At 41.7% G+C, this 14,990-nt stretch overlaps 1 protein-coding gene across 1 annotated transcript in view; it reads right to left on the bottom strand.

Annotated features, from left to right (window-relative positions):
* Nucleotides 1–11,280, bottom strand: part of ADD2 (adducin 2) — a 53,446-nt gene extending 42,166 nt beyond the window's left edge. The window contains exons 1-5 of the mRNA XM_044660884.1: nucleotides 11,080–11,280; nucleotides 9,380–9,518; nucleotides 7,328–7,479; nucleotides 6,709–6,789; nucleotides 856–1,005 (exon numbers count right to left, since the gene is read on the bottom strand). Coding sequence (XP_044516819.1) covers nucleotides 856–1,005; nucleotides 6,709–6,789; nucleotides 7,328–7,479; nucleotides 9,380–9,518; nucleotides 11,080–11,280 — 723 coding nt within the window. The remainder of the gene's footprint in view (nucleotides 1–855; nucleotides 1,006–6,708; nucleotides 6,790–7,327; nucleotides 7,480–9,379; nucleotides 9,519–11,079) is intronic.
* Between the last annotated feature and the right edge of the window lie 3,710 nt (nucleotides 11,281–14,990).

Below are 14,990 nucleotides of genomic sequence, written 5' to 3'. Positions count from 1 at the left end.
TTTCATGTAGATAGTACTATGCCAGATGCCAGGGACCCAAAGAAAAACAGAATAAACCAATCCCTTCCCTTAAGTAGTTTATAATCTACTGGAAGGATGGACAAGATAATTCCAAAGTGTCAGGTTTGTATGACTAGGACAAGGGTGCTACTAACATATAAATGGAAGTTGGAGTATTGGTGCATAGGCGAGATGATTGTAAGTTCCTTGAGGTCAGCAATTTTGACATGTACTTCAAAGAAGCATACTGTTGACATTCAACAAATATTTACCAGCTCATTGATTGGTTTGATCATGTTTGGAGAGGGGACAAGAAACTTTTGCAATTCCTTATTTCCTCTGTACCCTAAAACCCTGGATGGGGATCAATTTAGAAAATTGAAATCCATATTTGACTGTGAGTTCTTTGAAAGCAAATATTGCTTTTTAGTTTTTCCTTATCTCCGCAGCACTTAGTACAGTGCCTGGGATACAGCAAGGATTTAATAAATGTTTGTTAACTTACTGATACGCTTTGGGAATTTTGTTTGTTTCTGGACTAAGTGAACCTTAGCTTGGACAGCAAAAATAGAACTAGTGGCCAAGGATTATGAATGATCCCAATGACCATAACCCATGCCAAGTGAATGGAACTACAATCTGGCTAGCTTGACTTTTTAGCCAAATAAAGAACAGGAAATCTCTCTGGGGTCTCCAATCCAGATGGCTCTGGCCAGTACTATTTTAAAGGATGAACTGGTGATTTTTAGGGTACAAATTAGATTGCTGGTCTCAAGGAAACAATTGTGAAGCAAGGATGTGGTGAATGGCAAATAGGCTATCTTGGGGCTAGAGGCCCACTGGTGACCCACTTACCGCTGCTGTAGCTGGGGTGTGCAGATGGATGATGCATCTCACATCAGGCCTGGCTGCATAAATGGCTGAATGCAAACTGAAGCCTGTGGGATCCACTGGGAAGCTGCTGCTGCCCTTCTCTACCACTTCACCAAGGATATTCACTTTGATCTAGGGAAAAGGACAAGGTGCAGAAGGAACATTTTAGCAAGGAAGACACACACACAGAGCCCCTGAAACCGTACATGCACATCGACAAACACACACACATATGCACCTATACTATTCCATCTCTACTCTTGATTAGGAACTTCGTGGCAATTCTTTCTCTTTCCTCATTAGTACCTTGAACTCAGGATTCACTGACTTAGTCCTGTTTCAATGCCTCATTACTGTATGGGGGTGATCTTGACTTCTTAAAAACTCTCCTGAGGGGCAGAGACTGTGGCAGATCCTACCAAAATGGAAGGGCCAGCTAGGTAGCACATGGATAGAGTACCAGGCCTGGAGTCGGGAAGACTCATCCTCCTAAGTTCTAATATAGCTTCAGACATTGACTAGCTGTGTGACCCGTAGAAAGTCGCTTAGCCCTATTTGCCTCAGTTTCCTCATCTGTAAAATGAACTGGAGGAAGAAATGGAAAGCTACTCCAGTATCTTTGCCAAAAAAACCCCAAAAAGGATCACAGGGAGTCAGAAAATGGCTGAACAACAACAACAAAAGTAAATGAAGAGGGTTCAAGTAGGGGCTTCGTAACAGAGCGTGTGTCTGTCGCTGGAGCGTGTTGTCATGCCACTTCCTCTTTCCATGGCTTTGTACTGGCTGACTCCCGTGCGTGACATTCCCTCCTCATCACGCTGTGGAATCTCTCGTTTTCTTTAAGATTCAGAGCAAGCAGAAGCCTCATCAGAAGCCTCTTCCTCCGTCAGGTGGTGGATTAAATTGGCCTCAGCATCAGAGGAAGACGAGCTTTGCTAAAGCGTGGAAGGCTGTCACCTGGGAAGGCGCAGAGCCCAAGAACGGGAGGCACGCTAGCTGGAGTGCCCTCTTGTGTTGCTGTGCCGTAATATCACCTCCGTTTTCCAAGTTTTTTTTTCATTTACTAAACTGTAGAGTTGTGAGAAAAGCACTGTGTAAATCTTAAAATATTATGCTTTGCTTGGGATTAGGCCATGTTCTTTTGGAAATTTTTCCCAGAATTCTATGAGTATTCCTAAGAGGATGATGCCCCATCAGAAGTCACCTGAGAGTTAGTCTAATATGGTAAAAAAATAAAAAATAAAAAGCAGTGAATTTGGAATGAGCACCTGAGTTCAAATTCTGTCTCTGCCACTGCTTTACTGTGTGACTGGGAGAATCATGGCAGCGAGAAGCACAAAGTTTGGAACAGGAAAGGAGGAATGAAAGGAAATGTCCATAAAGACAAGGGACTGTTCCTAGGCGACGCCTGTTCCTCTATGTCCTGCCGACACTGAAATTTCAAGCATGGACGCCACAGCACAATAGAAAGCCCAAGAGAATTTGAACTTAATAAAGTCCAAATTTTCATTGAGAGTCCAGTAGTTCTCTGGAAATCCTAAGAGATTTTTTTCCAATATGGTCAGATTAACAGCGTAACAGAATCTTGATTAACCTGATTGTTCAGTGGCCTGTGACCCAGACAGTGAAACATGGGACCCTTTGGGTACACCCGATAGACAAATTTGTTAAAAGCATGGTTTCTGCTTTCCTAACGTGGGCAAAAAGTGGATAATTATGGTATTCGATTGGGACTGGACTCTAGTCAAAGGGTTTTGTCTCTAGGGGCTAGAGAGCAGTTTAATTTGGACTATAGGTGTTGAAAATTTGTTTCCCTACTGTTTACCCTGAATATATATTGTAAGTAAATCGCCACATGATCAGTACTAGTTGGAAGTAAGGAAAGGAAATAAATTTATTAAGTGCTTACTATGTGCTAAGAGCTTTACCAATATTCTTGTATTTGTAGTTAGTGCTATTATTTTTTTTAATATGCCCTCACCTTCCATCTTAGAATAAATATGGTGTATTGATTCCAAGGCAGAAGAGCATTAGGGGCTAGGCAACGAGGGTTAAGTGACTTGCCCAGGATCACACAGCTGGGCAGTGTCTGAGGCCAGATTTGAACCTAGGTAGGACTTCCTCTCTCCAGGCTTGGCTCTTGATCCATTGAGCCACCTATCTCTCCCCCTACCCCTAGTCAGTGCTATTATTATCCCCATTTTCCAGCGAAGGAGGCAACCAGAGGTTAAGTGACTTGGCCAAGTTCACAAATTATTAAGTGTCTGAGACCCAATCTGACTTCCGATCTTCCTGAATCCAGGTTCAACTCTCCAACTGATACACTGATTATCTGGCCAAGAAAGAGCAAGTATAACAACGAAAATGGGGACTCACATAAAGGATCTAAGTAGATATAAACTACTTTGGCACAAATATCTGGAAATAATGCAAGAGGGTATTACAAGTAGGAGTTTATGCAGGATATGAGATATCATTGCTATTGTTATTATCATTATCTTTGTCAGAGTTCCTTACATTAGAAATAACTGAATAACAGAGGCAAGTTGCTATTTGGCTATATTCTGTTATACTGAATGTTCTGTGGACTATTGTGCATGATAGCTTTTTGTTACTGAATAAGTGTTTTGGAACATAAGTTCAAATTTTATAGGCTGACTAAAAGTACTTTCAAGTGTTAAGAAGCTCCATTTGAAGGGAATCCACTTTTGGGTACATCTAACAAGACCAGTGGTATGTATTTTTGGTCAGTCTTTACTACTGCTTGATAAAATGATGTCTGCTTATTTCAAAAGTATTTTAATAGTTTTTTGACTATTTGCCAGGTACTCTAAGGATGTCTATCAATCTACATTCTCCATCTTTTGGCATGGAAATATTAACCTTTCTTTTGTTGCTACTTATTATGATTATAATTATCATTAGGATTTCATTAGTAAATGAATGAACAGTGAAGCAACTCTATCAGTGCAGATAAGTAATTTTCTCAACAATTTCTAGTCTTAGAGAACTGCTTGGATCACTGAGAGCTTATATGATTTGCCCAGAGACACCCAGCCAGTATATGTCAGAAGTGAAATATGAACCAAGATTTTCCTGACTTCAAGGTTAACTCTCTTTCTACTATATTGTCTTTCATTATTATTATATTAATTGTGATGATATAAATGATAAGATCAACAAAACTGGTAAAAAATTTTTCCTGCTTGCTTCAAAGGAAGGTCCTTTCACATCTGGAAAGCCACAAGTGATCCTAGTCTAGTAGACTGGCCATCCTTAGTACAGAACACATAGAATATGGGATATCCATGGCTTAATAAATAGCAGATGGTTCTATCCACTCTTTTCTCATCATGTATCACCTTTTAATGAAGGAAGGAAGGAAGGAAGGAAGATGGAGGGAGGAAGGGAGGAAGGAAGGAGGTGGAGATGAGGAGGAAGAGTATTCTAGGCATGAGACACAGACAGTAAAAGGAGTATGTTATGAAAAGAACAACAAGGTCTCTGTCATTGAATCATAGATATAGAAGGAAGTAAGATATAAGAAGCCTGAAAAGGTAGAAGGGGCCAGGGTATGAAGGGCATTAAAAGCCAAATAGAGGGGCAGCTGGGTAGCTCAGTAGATTGAGAGCCAGGCCTAGAGATGGGAGGTCCTAGGTTCAAATCTGGCCTCAGCCATTTCCCATCTGTGTGACCCTGGGGCAAGTCACTTGACCCCCATTGCCTACCCTTACTACTCTTCTGCCTTGGAGCCAATACACAGTACTGACTCCAAGACGGAAGGTAAGGGTTTAAAAAAAAAAAGCCAAATAGAGATTTTTACATTTGATCCTGGAGATAATAGAGAGTTATTGGAGTTTATGAAATCAGGAAGTAATATGGTAAGATCTGTTTTAGAAAGATTAATTTGACAGCTGAGTAGAGGAAGGGTTGGAGTGGGGAGAGATTTCAGTTAGGGAGACCAACCATGAATTCAATTATCATATCTATACAAATAATTCTCAGGTGTATTTGTCTAGTCCAAACTTTCCCCTGACCTCCAGTCTTGACTTTGTGCGTACCTAATGGATATCACAACTTGGATGCCCTGTATATTTCTTAAACTCAACATGTCCAAACCTTCTCTCCTTACTAACTTTCCTATTATTGTTGAGGGTACCACCAAACTCCCATTGCCTAGGCTCCCAGCCTAGGAGTCATCCTGGGCTCCTCATTGTCTGTCACTCCCCATATCAAATCAGTTGTCAAGTTCTATCATCTGTACCTTTGTGATAGCTCATGTGTAGATACCTTTGTCACCTCACCTCTGGACTACTGCAATAGGCTGTTGGTTGGTTTCTCTGACTCAAAAATAGCATCAATAACTAACTTAGAGGGACTTCCATTTAAAATCTATGTGGGGGATGGATAAGCAGGCAGTGGATCAAGAGCCAGGCTTACAAGATAGGAGATGCTAGGTTCAAATCTGGTCTTAGATACTTTCTAGCTGTGTGACCCTGGGCAATTCACTTAACCCCAACTACCTAGCCTTTAGTATCAATTTTAAAGCTGAAAGCAAGGGTTTAAAATAAATAATAAATAAAGGTCATGTAGCCTTGGTCACATCTCTGGTTCCTTCTTGATTACATTTTCCTCATTGCCAAAGTGAGGGAGTTGGATTAGATGGCCTCTAGGGTCCCTTCAGCTTTGAGGCCTATGAATTCATAAGTATTTAGACCAATAATCATTTTTACAAAATTCCATTTTCCTAGAACTTTATAGGAAACTAAAAAAGTCAAAACATTCAGGAGGTCAAAAGAAAGGATATTTGCAAAATACTCAATATCTCTCTCAAGAAGCCAAGGTAAAGTTATTAGAAAAAAATGCAGTGGCAAGTCAATTATCTACTCCTCTAGGAACAAAGCTCTTTTATAACAAAATTGGCCATGGTAAATTGATTTAATTTGATTATCTTCAGTAATCAAGTGTAGCTTTCCAACTCTTCATTGGATGACAACAACATTCTTGTTAGGCTGCTCAGAAATGAAATCAAAGACAACAAAAATAACTCTCTCTGCCCTCAGTTTCCTCATGAGTAAAATGAAGTTGGATTAGGTGATGCCTAAGGGTTCTTCCAAATGTAAAAATCTGATTTGATGATTACAGGCTCAACCTGGTTTGCTATCCTCTATACCTTTAGTCTCTTGTCAGATACTTTCACTGATGGGGAATTCACTACCTCAAAAGTCAGCCTATCCTAATGTGGGGTAGTTTTATGTCTTTCTTATACTGAGTCATAATTTGATCTGATCCTTGAGACAATGGGGAGCCACAGCGGTTTATTGAATAGGGGAGTGATAAGATCAGGGTTATGTTTTAAGAAGATAAAATTGACTGCTAAGCAGAGGTTGGGCTGGAGTGAGGAGAGGCTTGAGTGGGAGAGACCAATCACTAGACTAATGAAATAGACTCTTGAGGAATTAGAGACACTAAATTAAAAGGAATGGTATGAGTATGAACTATATTATAAGTTGATTTGAAGGGGCAGAGTAATTACTAATTACTAATACTTAATGGTGTTGAACTCTAAAGATGGGGGGATAGTTCCTGCCTCTTTCTTTTTTTTTAAACCCTTATCTTCTGTCTTGGAAAGTATACTAAGTCTCCGTTCCAAGACAAAAGAAATGATGGGGTTAAGTGACTGCCCAGAGTCACCTTGCTAGGAAGTGTCTGAGGCTACATCTGAACCCAGGACTTCCTGTTTCCAGGCCTAGCTCTCAAACCACTGAGCATGCTTCTTTCTTAATAAGGACTGACAGTGAAGGGAGGGATGTGAAATGACTGAACAGTACTCACCAGACTGGAAGCTGTGACTTCGCTGCAGGAGAGGCCTTTGGGGCTGATAAGGAAGTGATCCTGCTCTTTGGAAACTCTCAGCTGAAGGAAAGACACAGAAGTTTAAGGGGGAAACTCTGGGGTAGGACTAACTGGTATATTCCCACGAGCACTCTACTTTCTGCTTTCTCCTGAAATTGCGAATTCAGTTTTTGAACTTGCAGGTCCCTCTGGGTATCTGCCTAGTACCTTTCTCCCCTGCCCCGACCACTTTACACTTAGCATCTCAAACAACTCCATCTTCTGTATTCTCTTGGGAGGGAAGAAGAGGTGGAGGAGATTTGTGCTTTCTCAGAAACTGGGGAAATCTAGGCACAGAGAAAGGAAAGGACTCAACTGGTGGATCAAGGGAGGAGCTGAGAATAAAACTGCTCTCAAGAGAGAGGAGTGCCCTTTGGCTAAATCTGCATGGGATGGTGATGGTAGATAGAATTCACGGACGGTCAAAGAACATTTTGGATGATACCCTGCCAAGAGTTGGAGAATCTCTGGGTGGGAATTGTGGGGTTATATTTGAGCTCCCACACCACCCCAAGATGCCTTCCCATCACTTCCCCCCACACACACACTTTCTCCTCACCGTGACGTAGGTGTCGCTCAGTTGGGCCCATCCGTATAAGTCTAAGAGTCGGTAGACACTGCCGATCTTACAGCGCATGAGCCGTTCCCCTTTGGCCAAGTTCGGCAAGTCAGCACTGTGGAGGTCGTTGATGGGGGTCATCATGGAGAGATCTATGGAGGGGCAGGGGAGTGGGGGAGCAGAGCTGATACCCCAGGATCAGGGAACCTGGCCATTGGGTTCCTCTCTCCTTCCCTGCCCTTCCCATGGTCAAAACTCTTTCTACCATTCCAGGAATAGAGACTTTACATGGGTTAAGCAACAAAACAGGGATAGGACCTGTGATTTTAATGGTACAGGGAAATCTATGGTGAGGAAACTTCCTTTGCCAATGTCGATGGGGACAATTTCTGCAACCAATTATCTAGATAAGCACTGAGAAGTTAAATAACTTGTCCAGAATCATAGACCCAGTCTGGGCCAGAGGAAGGACTTGAAATAAGGTCCTCTGGGCTTTAAGGCCAGTTCTCCATCTACTACTCCATGCTCCCCCCTCTGGGAATGGTGGCAATTTCTTATAATTCTGTCAATTTAGAGCTCTTCCTACAAGATTATTTTTTCCTGTATGGGATAATGGGGAGAATGAGGATGAGAGGAAGTTAAGTAACTTATCCTCAAGTCACATAAATAATCTAAAGTTGTTGATTCCTAGTCTATTGTACTAATTCTTGGACTATATTCCCTATTGAACACTATCCACTGGGGTTGGTTTGCCAAGGATAAAAAGACAAGCATTTGTTGATCATCGAACATGTATCGTGCAATGTATTAGGTTCTGGGACAAAAGACAAACAAATCAGTCTTGATCTTAGGGATGTTACATACTATAGGGTAAGATAACCTGCACACATGAGTATGTACAAAAGAAGCACCTCTGAGATATACCCAAATAAATATTGTTATTTGACTCAACATGGTAGAGTGAATGGAAAGCCAGACTCAGAACCAGGAAAACCTGGATTCTCAAGTCCTTCCTTTACATACAGGTTGTGTGACCCTGGGCAAGTCATTTACCTTTCCAGTGTTCTAGGACACCCTATAAATAAAAGTCACAGAGAAGATACCAACCAGCAATGGTAGAGGGAATTTCCTCACCAGGGAGTTCTCTGTATGAATAAAATTATGGGTCCAGCCCCTATGCCTGCTATAGGATTCATAATTCATAATGCTTTGTTCTTGGAGACAGATTTTTAAAAAAAAGTAAAGAATATTGGGAGTGGAGGAAAGAAGGTTTGGTGGCATAAATAACATCTTTGGATTCACAACTGGCATATTTACAGATCATAGAATCTTGGGGTTGGAAGGGACCTCTTGCAGCCATCTAGTCTATCCCAAACCTAATCAGGAATTCCTTCTATGATGTACGTGGCAAATGGTCAGACGTGAAATCAAACTGAATTGCTCCTTAGCTCCCTGGGCTAAGTGAGAATTCAGAAGGCTGATGGTTCAAGGATACAACAGTGTGACTACCCTCAGAAACTGGGCAGAAAGACGAATCCATTGCTTCATCTCCTTTTTTATCAAAAATAAGAAATAGAATTCCTTACTAATAAGACCAGAATAAAATAAAGCATTAAATTGATCCCTAAGCCGTAGCATTTCCAAGTATACCAGAGTACCACGTCAAGAGAGTATCACCCTATTTAAGATATAGTAAAATTCGTGTATAAAATCGTTATAGTAGGAGCCAGGTCCTTTCTGAAAGCCTCCCCACAATGCGTGTGTTTTCCCTGTTTCCCCAATATCAGCATTATGACTGGCATGCATAAGGTTTATCCCATGGGTCCCTTCCTTGGATCCACCCACCCCCTAGATGGAGGAGGAAAATTACCCAGTAGGCATTTCAGCGACAGCAACAGAGACCAAGCAAAGGGATAATAGCTCTGAGGTTGCAATTCCCACTAGGCCCATTAGGCCGGCCTCACCCAGTTCGGTAACCTGGCAACAGCTGCCGATTCTGCGCTCCCCATCCTCTCCTCCATCCCCCACCCCCGGCTCCCTCTGCCCACGTACTGAGAGGAGAAGTCGGAAAGACCGAATGGGAGGTGCTGGCCATGAAGTCCGCGATCTGCCGGAGGGCCCAGATGTTCGAAGAATTGTTTCCTTTCTTCATCTGCTCTTGGATGAGGCTCTCCAGCTCCTCCCTGAAAGACTGAACAAGGATGCCGCGGCCCTTCACAAATGATCCAAGTTCCCCAGGCTCCCACACTTCTGACCCTCAGCCCAGGGCCCTGGGGTGGCGGCTAAAGATCCCTACCCTGCTTTTTTTGAGGAGCCCAGCAAAACAGCAGGGAGCACCTTAGCCAGCCAGATCCTAGACTGTCTGACCCTTCCCGGCCTGCTGGGATGGGAAGATAGTTCCATTTTCTCTCTAGGAGAACTCTAAATTGCTCGGGTTGGGGCACAATGAGAAGACCCCAAGGACATTGACTCCCCTACTCTGTAACTCAGATTCACTGTTCTAAGTTAAGTAGTTGACCCCAAGAAGTTATATGACTGATCCAGTGTATTAAGGGTCTTACATAGGTAAAAGAATAGAAGTTAGAACTGAAAGGAACCTTAGAGATCTTCTAGCTCAGTTCTTTCATCTTAGAGATATGGTAACTGAGCCTGGAGAAAGCAGGTGAGGTTTTTAAAAAACCTTTACCTTCTGTCTTAGAATCAATACTGTGTGTTGGTTCCAAGGCAGAAGGGCTAGGCAATGGGGGTTAAGTGACTTGCCCAGGGTCACATAGCTAGGAAGTGTCTGAGTCAGATTTGAACCTAGGTCCTCCCATCTCTAGGCCTAGCTCTCAATCCACTGAACCACCTAGTTACCCCTAAAAGGAGGTGACATTTTTGCTAATATATCTTATGGGTGGCAAATTAAGATTCAAACCCAGGCCTCATAATTCCACATCTTGGCACTACATGGGTCTAGAACACAGGTAATGTGAAGGATGATTAGCTCTTGTAATAAAGAATTCCTTTTCTTTTTTCTTCCAAAGAAGGAAATACTTTTGTAATTAACCTTACCCAGGGCTTTATTTTTCTGGGCCTCAGTTTCCTCAACTATAAAGTTAGAGGATTGGACTAGATGAGCTCTAAAATCCCTTACAACTTGAATATTCTCTGATTCTAAGCCTGGTTGTTCACCCTACCAGGTCATAATCAAGATATCACATTTGGGGCTGTTGTCTATTAGGTTATTGTTCCAACTATCTGGCCCAAATTTCTATACTCAGAGATTTATCAGTTAAGGCTTGTAGCAGGCTGGGCAGGTACTGTGGTAGTGTAGAGGTTTAACTCATGCTACTCCAGTTCCACTAGTATTTTGGCCCATAACACCTAGCTCACCAGGTATAAGGATGCAAAAACAAAAATTCAAGTTCGTAGAATCTCTGAGTGGAAAGACACTTACTAAGCCCAACCCTGTGAGAATAAGAACCTTGTCTTCAGCAACCTCAAAGAGCAGCTTTCTGGCTTCTGCTTAAGGATCATCAGTGATGGCAAGCTTATTATCCTTTATTAGATTCCTGATCATTGGGCATAAATTTTCACCTTCTCTGGATGAGTGGATAATGTTCTATTTATAAATTTAAGGTAGAACTTAAAAAAACCAAACAACCTTCCAAATAAAGACAATGCAGGAATGAGTCCTTTCCCTGTCCCTTAGTCATTACACACATTTCCTGTTCAATCTGCGACTTGACCCTAGAATAGATCCCACTTACAGGGCTCTGAAGGATCATAGTGACCCTCTTCTTCTGCTCCATCATGTTGAAATCCTGTCGGAGGTCAGCCGCCATGTTGCGAAGGCGCATATATTCAGGGTCATCTTCTGTGAATCGGTCAAAATAGCGCTGCCCCTGGGGAGGTGGAGGGGAGGTGGCCTCAGTGGCCTCAGTGGCCTCAGCAGCACTTTCTTCACTCATTGTCCTGGTAGTCTACAGCTCACTCTCAGGATCCTAAAAGCAGAGAGAAGGATGAAAATGGAAGTTAGTGAAGTCTATATTCTAGTGAATGATCTCTAAAGACAAAGGAGTCACCGGTATCTATCAATCCCTTTCCCCCAATTTGAGCTAGTGGCATTCTTGGGGAGGTATAAGGCCACAGTCTTCCAAATAGGGTCTAGCCCAGGACAAATCCTTCTAGGTGTCTCACTAGCATTTGTAAATGTCTGAAATTAGGTTCAAGTGAACATCAAAGGCAGTGGGATAGAGTGGAGAGAGTACTGGACTTAGAGATGGGGGACTTGGGTTAAAATCCTCATTTTTTTCTTTTAAGAGCTTGGCTAGGCACAATCACAATCTCTCTGAGTGGCAATCTCTTATCTGAAAAGTAGAATTAACAATACCTGTTGCCCTCACCTCACAGAATTGCTAGAAGACTTAAAAGAGATACTATATTTTGTATGTTGTAAAGTGCTATGCACGTACATATGAGCTATCATCAAGGGAAGATCTAGAAGAGAAAAAAGAAGCAGATTTGCAATCAGGAGGGGCAGCTAGCTTCCTCCATATGTCTCAGTGAGGGGGAATAGTTCTAGGTGTTGCAGTCTCTTCTTTTATTAACTACACCTTTTATTAACTACACCTGGGTCACCATTTAATCTATACCGCCCAACTAACAATGGGGCCCTGGAGAAGTATCAGTGGAAACATCTGTTCAACCAACTCAGAAGCTATGTTCTCAAAGGAACTTTGTTGGACAGTTTCTGAGATGGAAAGAAGGTACTGAGGTTTATAGTTCCAAGTTATCATTTACCTTGAGTACATGGTTTTTTTCTCATTCTTTTGCCTCTGGCAAATTTTTGCATGTGCCCAGTCTTCCCATAGATATCTACTGTATCTGTGGGAAAGTGGGACCCAAGATGTGGATTATAATATATTTATTATTTAAACAATTGCTGTCATATTGTATTTTTTGCCTTATTAAGTAAATCATTATATTTAAGATTTAAAAGTACCGTTATTGTGGGTGATTTCTCTAAATGGAAACCAACTTGCTGGGGATCTAGAGTTAACATGGTGAATAGGGGAACTATATTCACATTATAAACAACAGAGTTATTACCCTTATGACTGAATATTTAAGTATTGCCTCACATTGGTGATCTTTCTCTGGGAACCTCAGCCTGCCTGAGAGAAAGTATAGTAATCACAGAGAGTATTTGTCTGTTCACTCTGTGTGAGGGAGAGGCTTGGGCCTGGATGGGCTTAGTATACATATTAAAAATGAAAATGTATGTGTATATATATATACATATATATATATAAACACGATACTTATACGTAATTATTTCAGTATGAAAAAGTCAAATAGTTTCTATTTTGCTCCCCAATTCTTTTTTACGGATGTGTTTCTATGTTCCCAGACTCCCTTGGATGAATATTTATGGATTGTCAATATATTTTAACTCCTAAGGTGTCCTGTGGACAAATTAATTTTGGAAATAATTAGACAAGATGACCTCTCCAGTCTTTCTTTCTTTCTTCCTTTCTTCCTTTCTTTCTTCCTTCCTTCCTTCCTTTCTTTCCTTTCTTTCCTTTCTTTCCTTTCTTTCCTTTCTTTCCTTTCTTTCCTTTCTTTCCTTTCTTTCTTTTCTTTCCTTTCTTCCCTTTCTTCCCTTTCTTTCCACCCCACCTTAGAATCAATACTATGTATTGGTTCCAAGGCAGAAGAGAGGTAAGGGCTAGGAAATGGGGGTTAAGTGACTTGCACAGGGTCACACAGCTAGGAAATTTCTGAAGCCAGATTTGAACCTAGGACCTCCTGTCTCTAGGCCTGGCTTTCAATCTACTGAGCCACCCAATTCCCCGCTCTCTAGTTATTTTCTTATGGGACTGATTGTAAGGAGTTTGTATTAATGGAATCCCAGAAATAGTTGTGGGGCATGTAAAATGTGAAGAGATATTGCATTTTGCATAGTGTAAAGTGGTATATACTTATGCATAATATGCCATCAAAGGCCAACTTGGAAAACAAGTATAAAGGACACATGCAGGAGGGATTATGAGTAGTTCCAAATTTAAATTTTTGGGTAAAGAGACAATGACTTCCAGAGAGAATCCAGATACCCCAAATGGACCAATATCCTAAGATGCTCTAGAAGGGTAGGCCTCTACTGACAGGGCTATTATTCTTTCATATTGATTCTATCAGAGGACTGAAGCCAACCTAAGCTTCAGTGTCTTTAATTATAAAATAAGGAAGGTGGATTGTTGCTGTCTAATATTCTACAAGTTTGTGAGTCCGTAATATGTCTGCATCTTTTTTTTTAACACTTACTTTCTGTCTTGGAGTCAATTCTGTGTATTGGCTCCAAGGCAGAAGAGTGGTAAGGGTAGGCAATGGGGGTCAAGTGACTTGCCCAGGGTCACACAGCTGGGAAGTGTCTGAGGCCAGACTTGAACCTAGGACCTCCCATCTCTAGGCCTGGCTCTCAATCCACTGAGCTACCCAGCTGCCCCCAATATGTTTGCATCTCATTGATTAATCTATTACATATTTCTAGTCATTTAGGTTGGCAATAATTCTGAGTCCTTGGAAAGGCACTCCTTACAAAAATATATCTCCTCACCTCTATTTTTCTATTATATCTGAGAACTAAAGTTAAGATTTTTATTCCTTTGAGTTAAGGCATTCTCCTTACCTGTTAAAATGCACATTTCTGGCAAAGATAATCAAAACAGCTCACACTTATGTAACAGTTAATAAAACACTTTCTTTTCAACAATACCATAAGGTGGGTAGTATAAATATTTTGGCCCCATTTTAGAGATGAGGAAATCAAGGCTAAGAAAGATAAAATGACCCGCCTCCTCAACCCCTACAAGACTTACAAGTGTGAAAGACAGGGCTCAAAACCTAGGTCTTCTCATTCCAAATCTGGTGTTCTTTTCAGCTTCTCACTAGGTATGTCTCTGATATGCTATTATCAGTCATTTACACATCACCATGCATTTCGTGATCAAATCACTAACTGAAAGCTTGGCAGGAGTAATAAGCTGAACAAAGTAGTCTTTGTAGGCAGAAAGGTAGAGAGAAAGGAAGTGAGCAGTAAGGCACAGTTTGGAGCAAGTGGGAGGAAAGATAGATTGGGTGGAATAATGAGCCTTAAGTCAAGTGGGTACTTGGAGGTGAAGAGGACCATAAGATGGCTCATAGAAGGGGATTTAGAATTAAAAGGGATTGTAAAAATCATCTAGTTCAACCCTCTTATTTTACAGAAAGGGAAACTGACCCAGAAGGAAAGGGCTTGTTCAGACTGCTGAGAGGAGCCATGGGAGGGCACCAGAGACCAAGTTCCCTCCTTTGCAACTCTGTGCTGAGCCAACCCTGATCGGATGGCTTCCTCTCTGCTTCTGACTGTCATTCCCAGCATAGCACTATTTCCCGCTCAGCCTCCTGCTCCCCTGGCAACAGCCCCACTCCCTGTTGCCTAGAAACCCAGTCTTGAGATGCTAGCTTGCCCCTACTTCCAAAAACCTCCTCTCTAGACAAAGCTAAGAGAAGGGAAGAGAATAATGTGAGCCATGGGGACCCATCATTGTTCTGATTTGTATATCAAAAGCCAATCTCTCTCTCTCTCTCTCTCTCTCTCTCTCTCTCTCTCTCTCTCTCTCTCTCTCTCTCTCTCTCT

Source organism: Gracilinanus agilis, chromosome 2 (genome assembly GCF_016433145.1).
Source record: "Gracilinanus agilis isolate LMUSP501 chromosome 2, AgileGrace, whole genome shotgun sequence".
NCBI classification, from domain to species: domain Eukaryota; kingdom Metazoa; phylum Chordata; class Mammalia; order Didelphimorphia; family Didelphidae; genus Gracilinanus; species Gracilinanus agilis.
The sequence above is the reverse complement of the archived record's forward strand: the minus strand, read 5'-3'. Positions and strand labels throughout refer to the sequence as shown.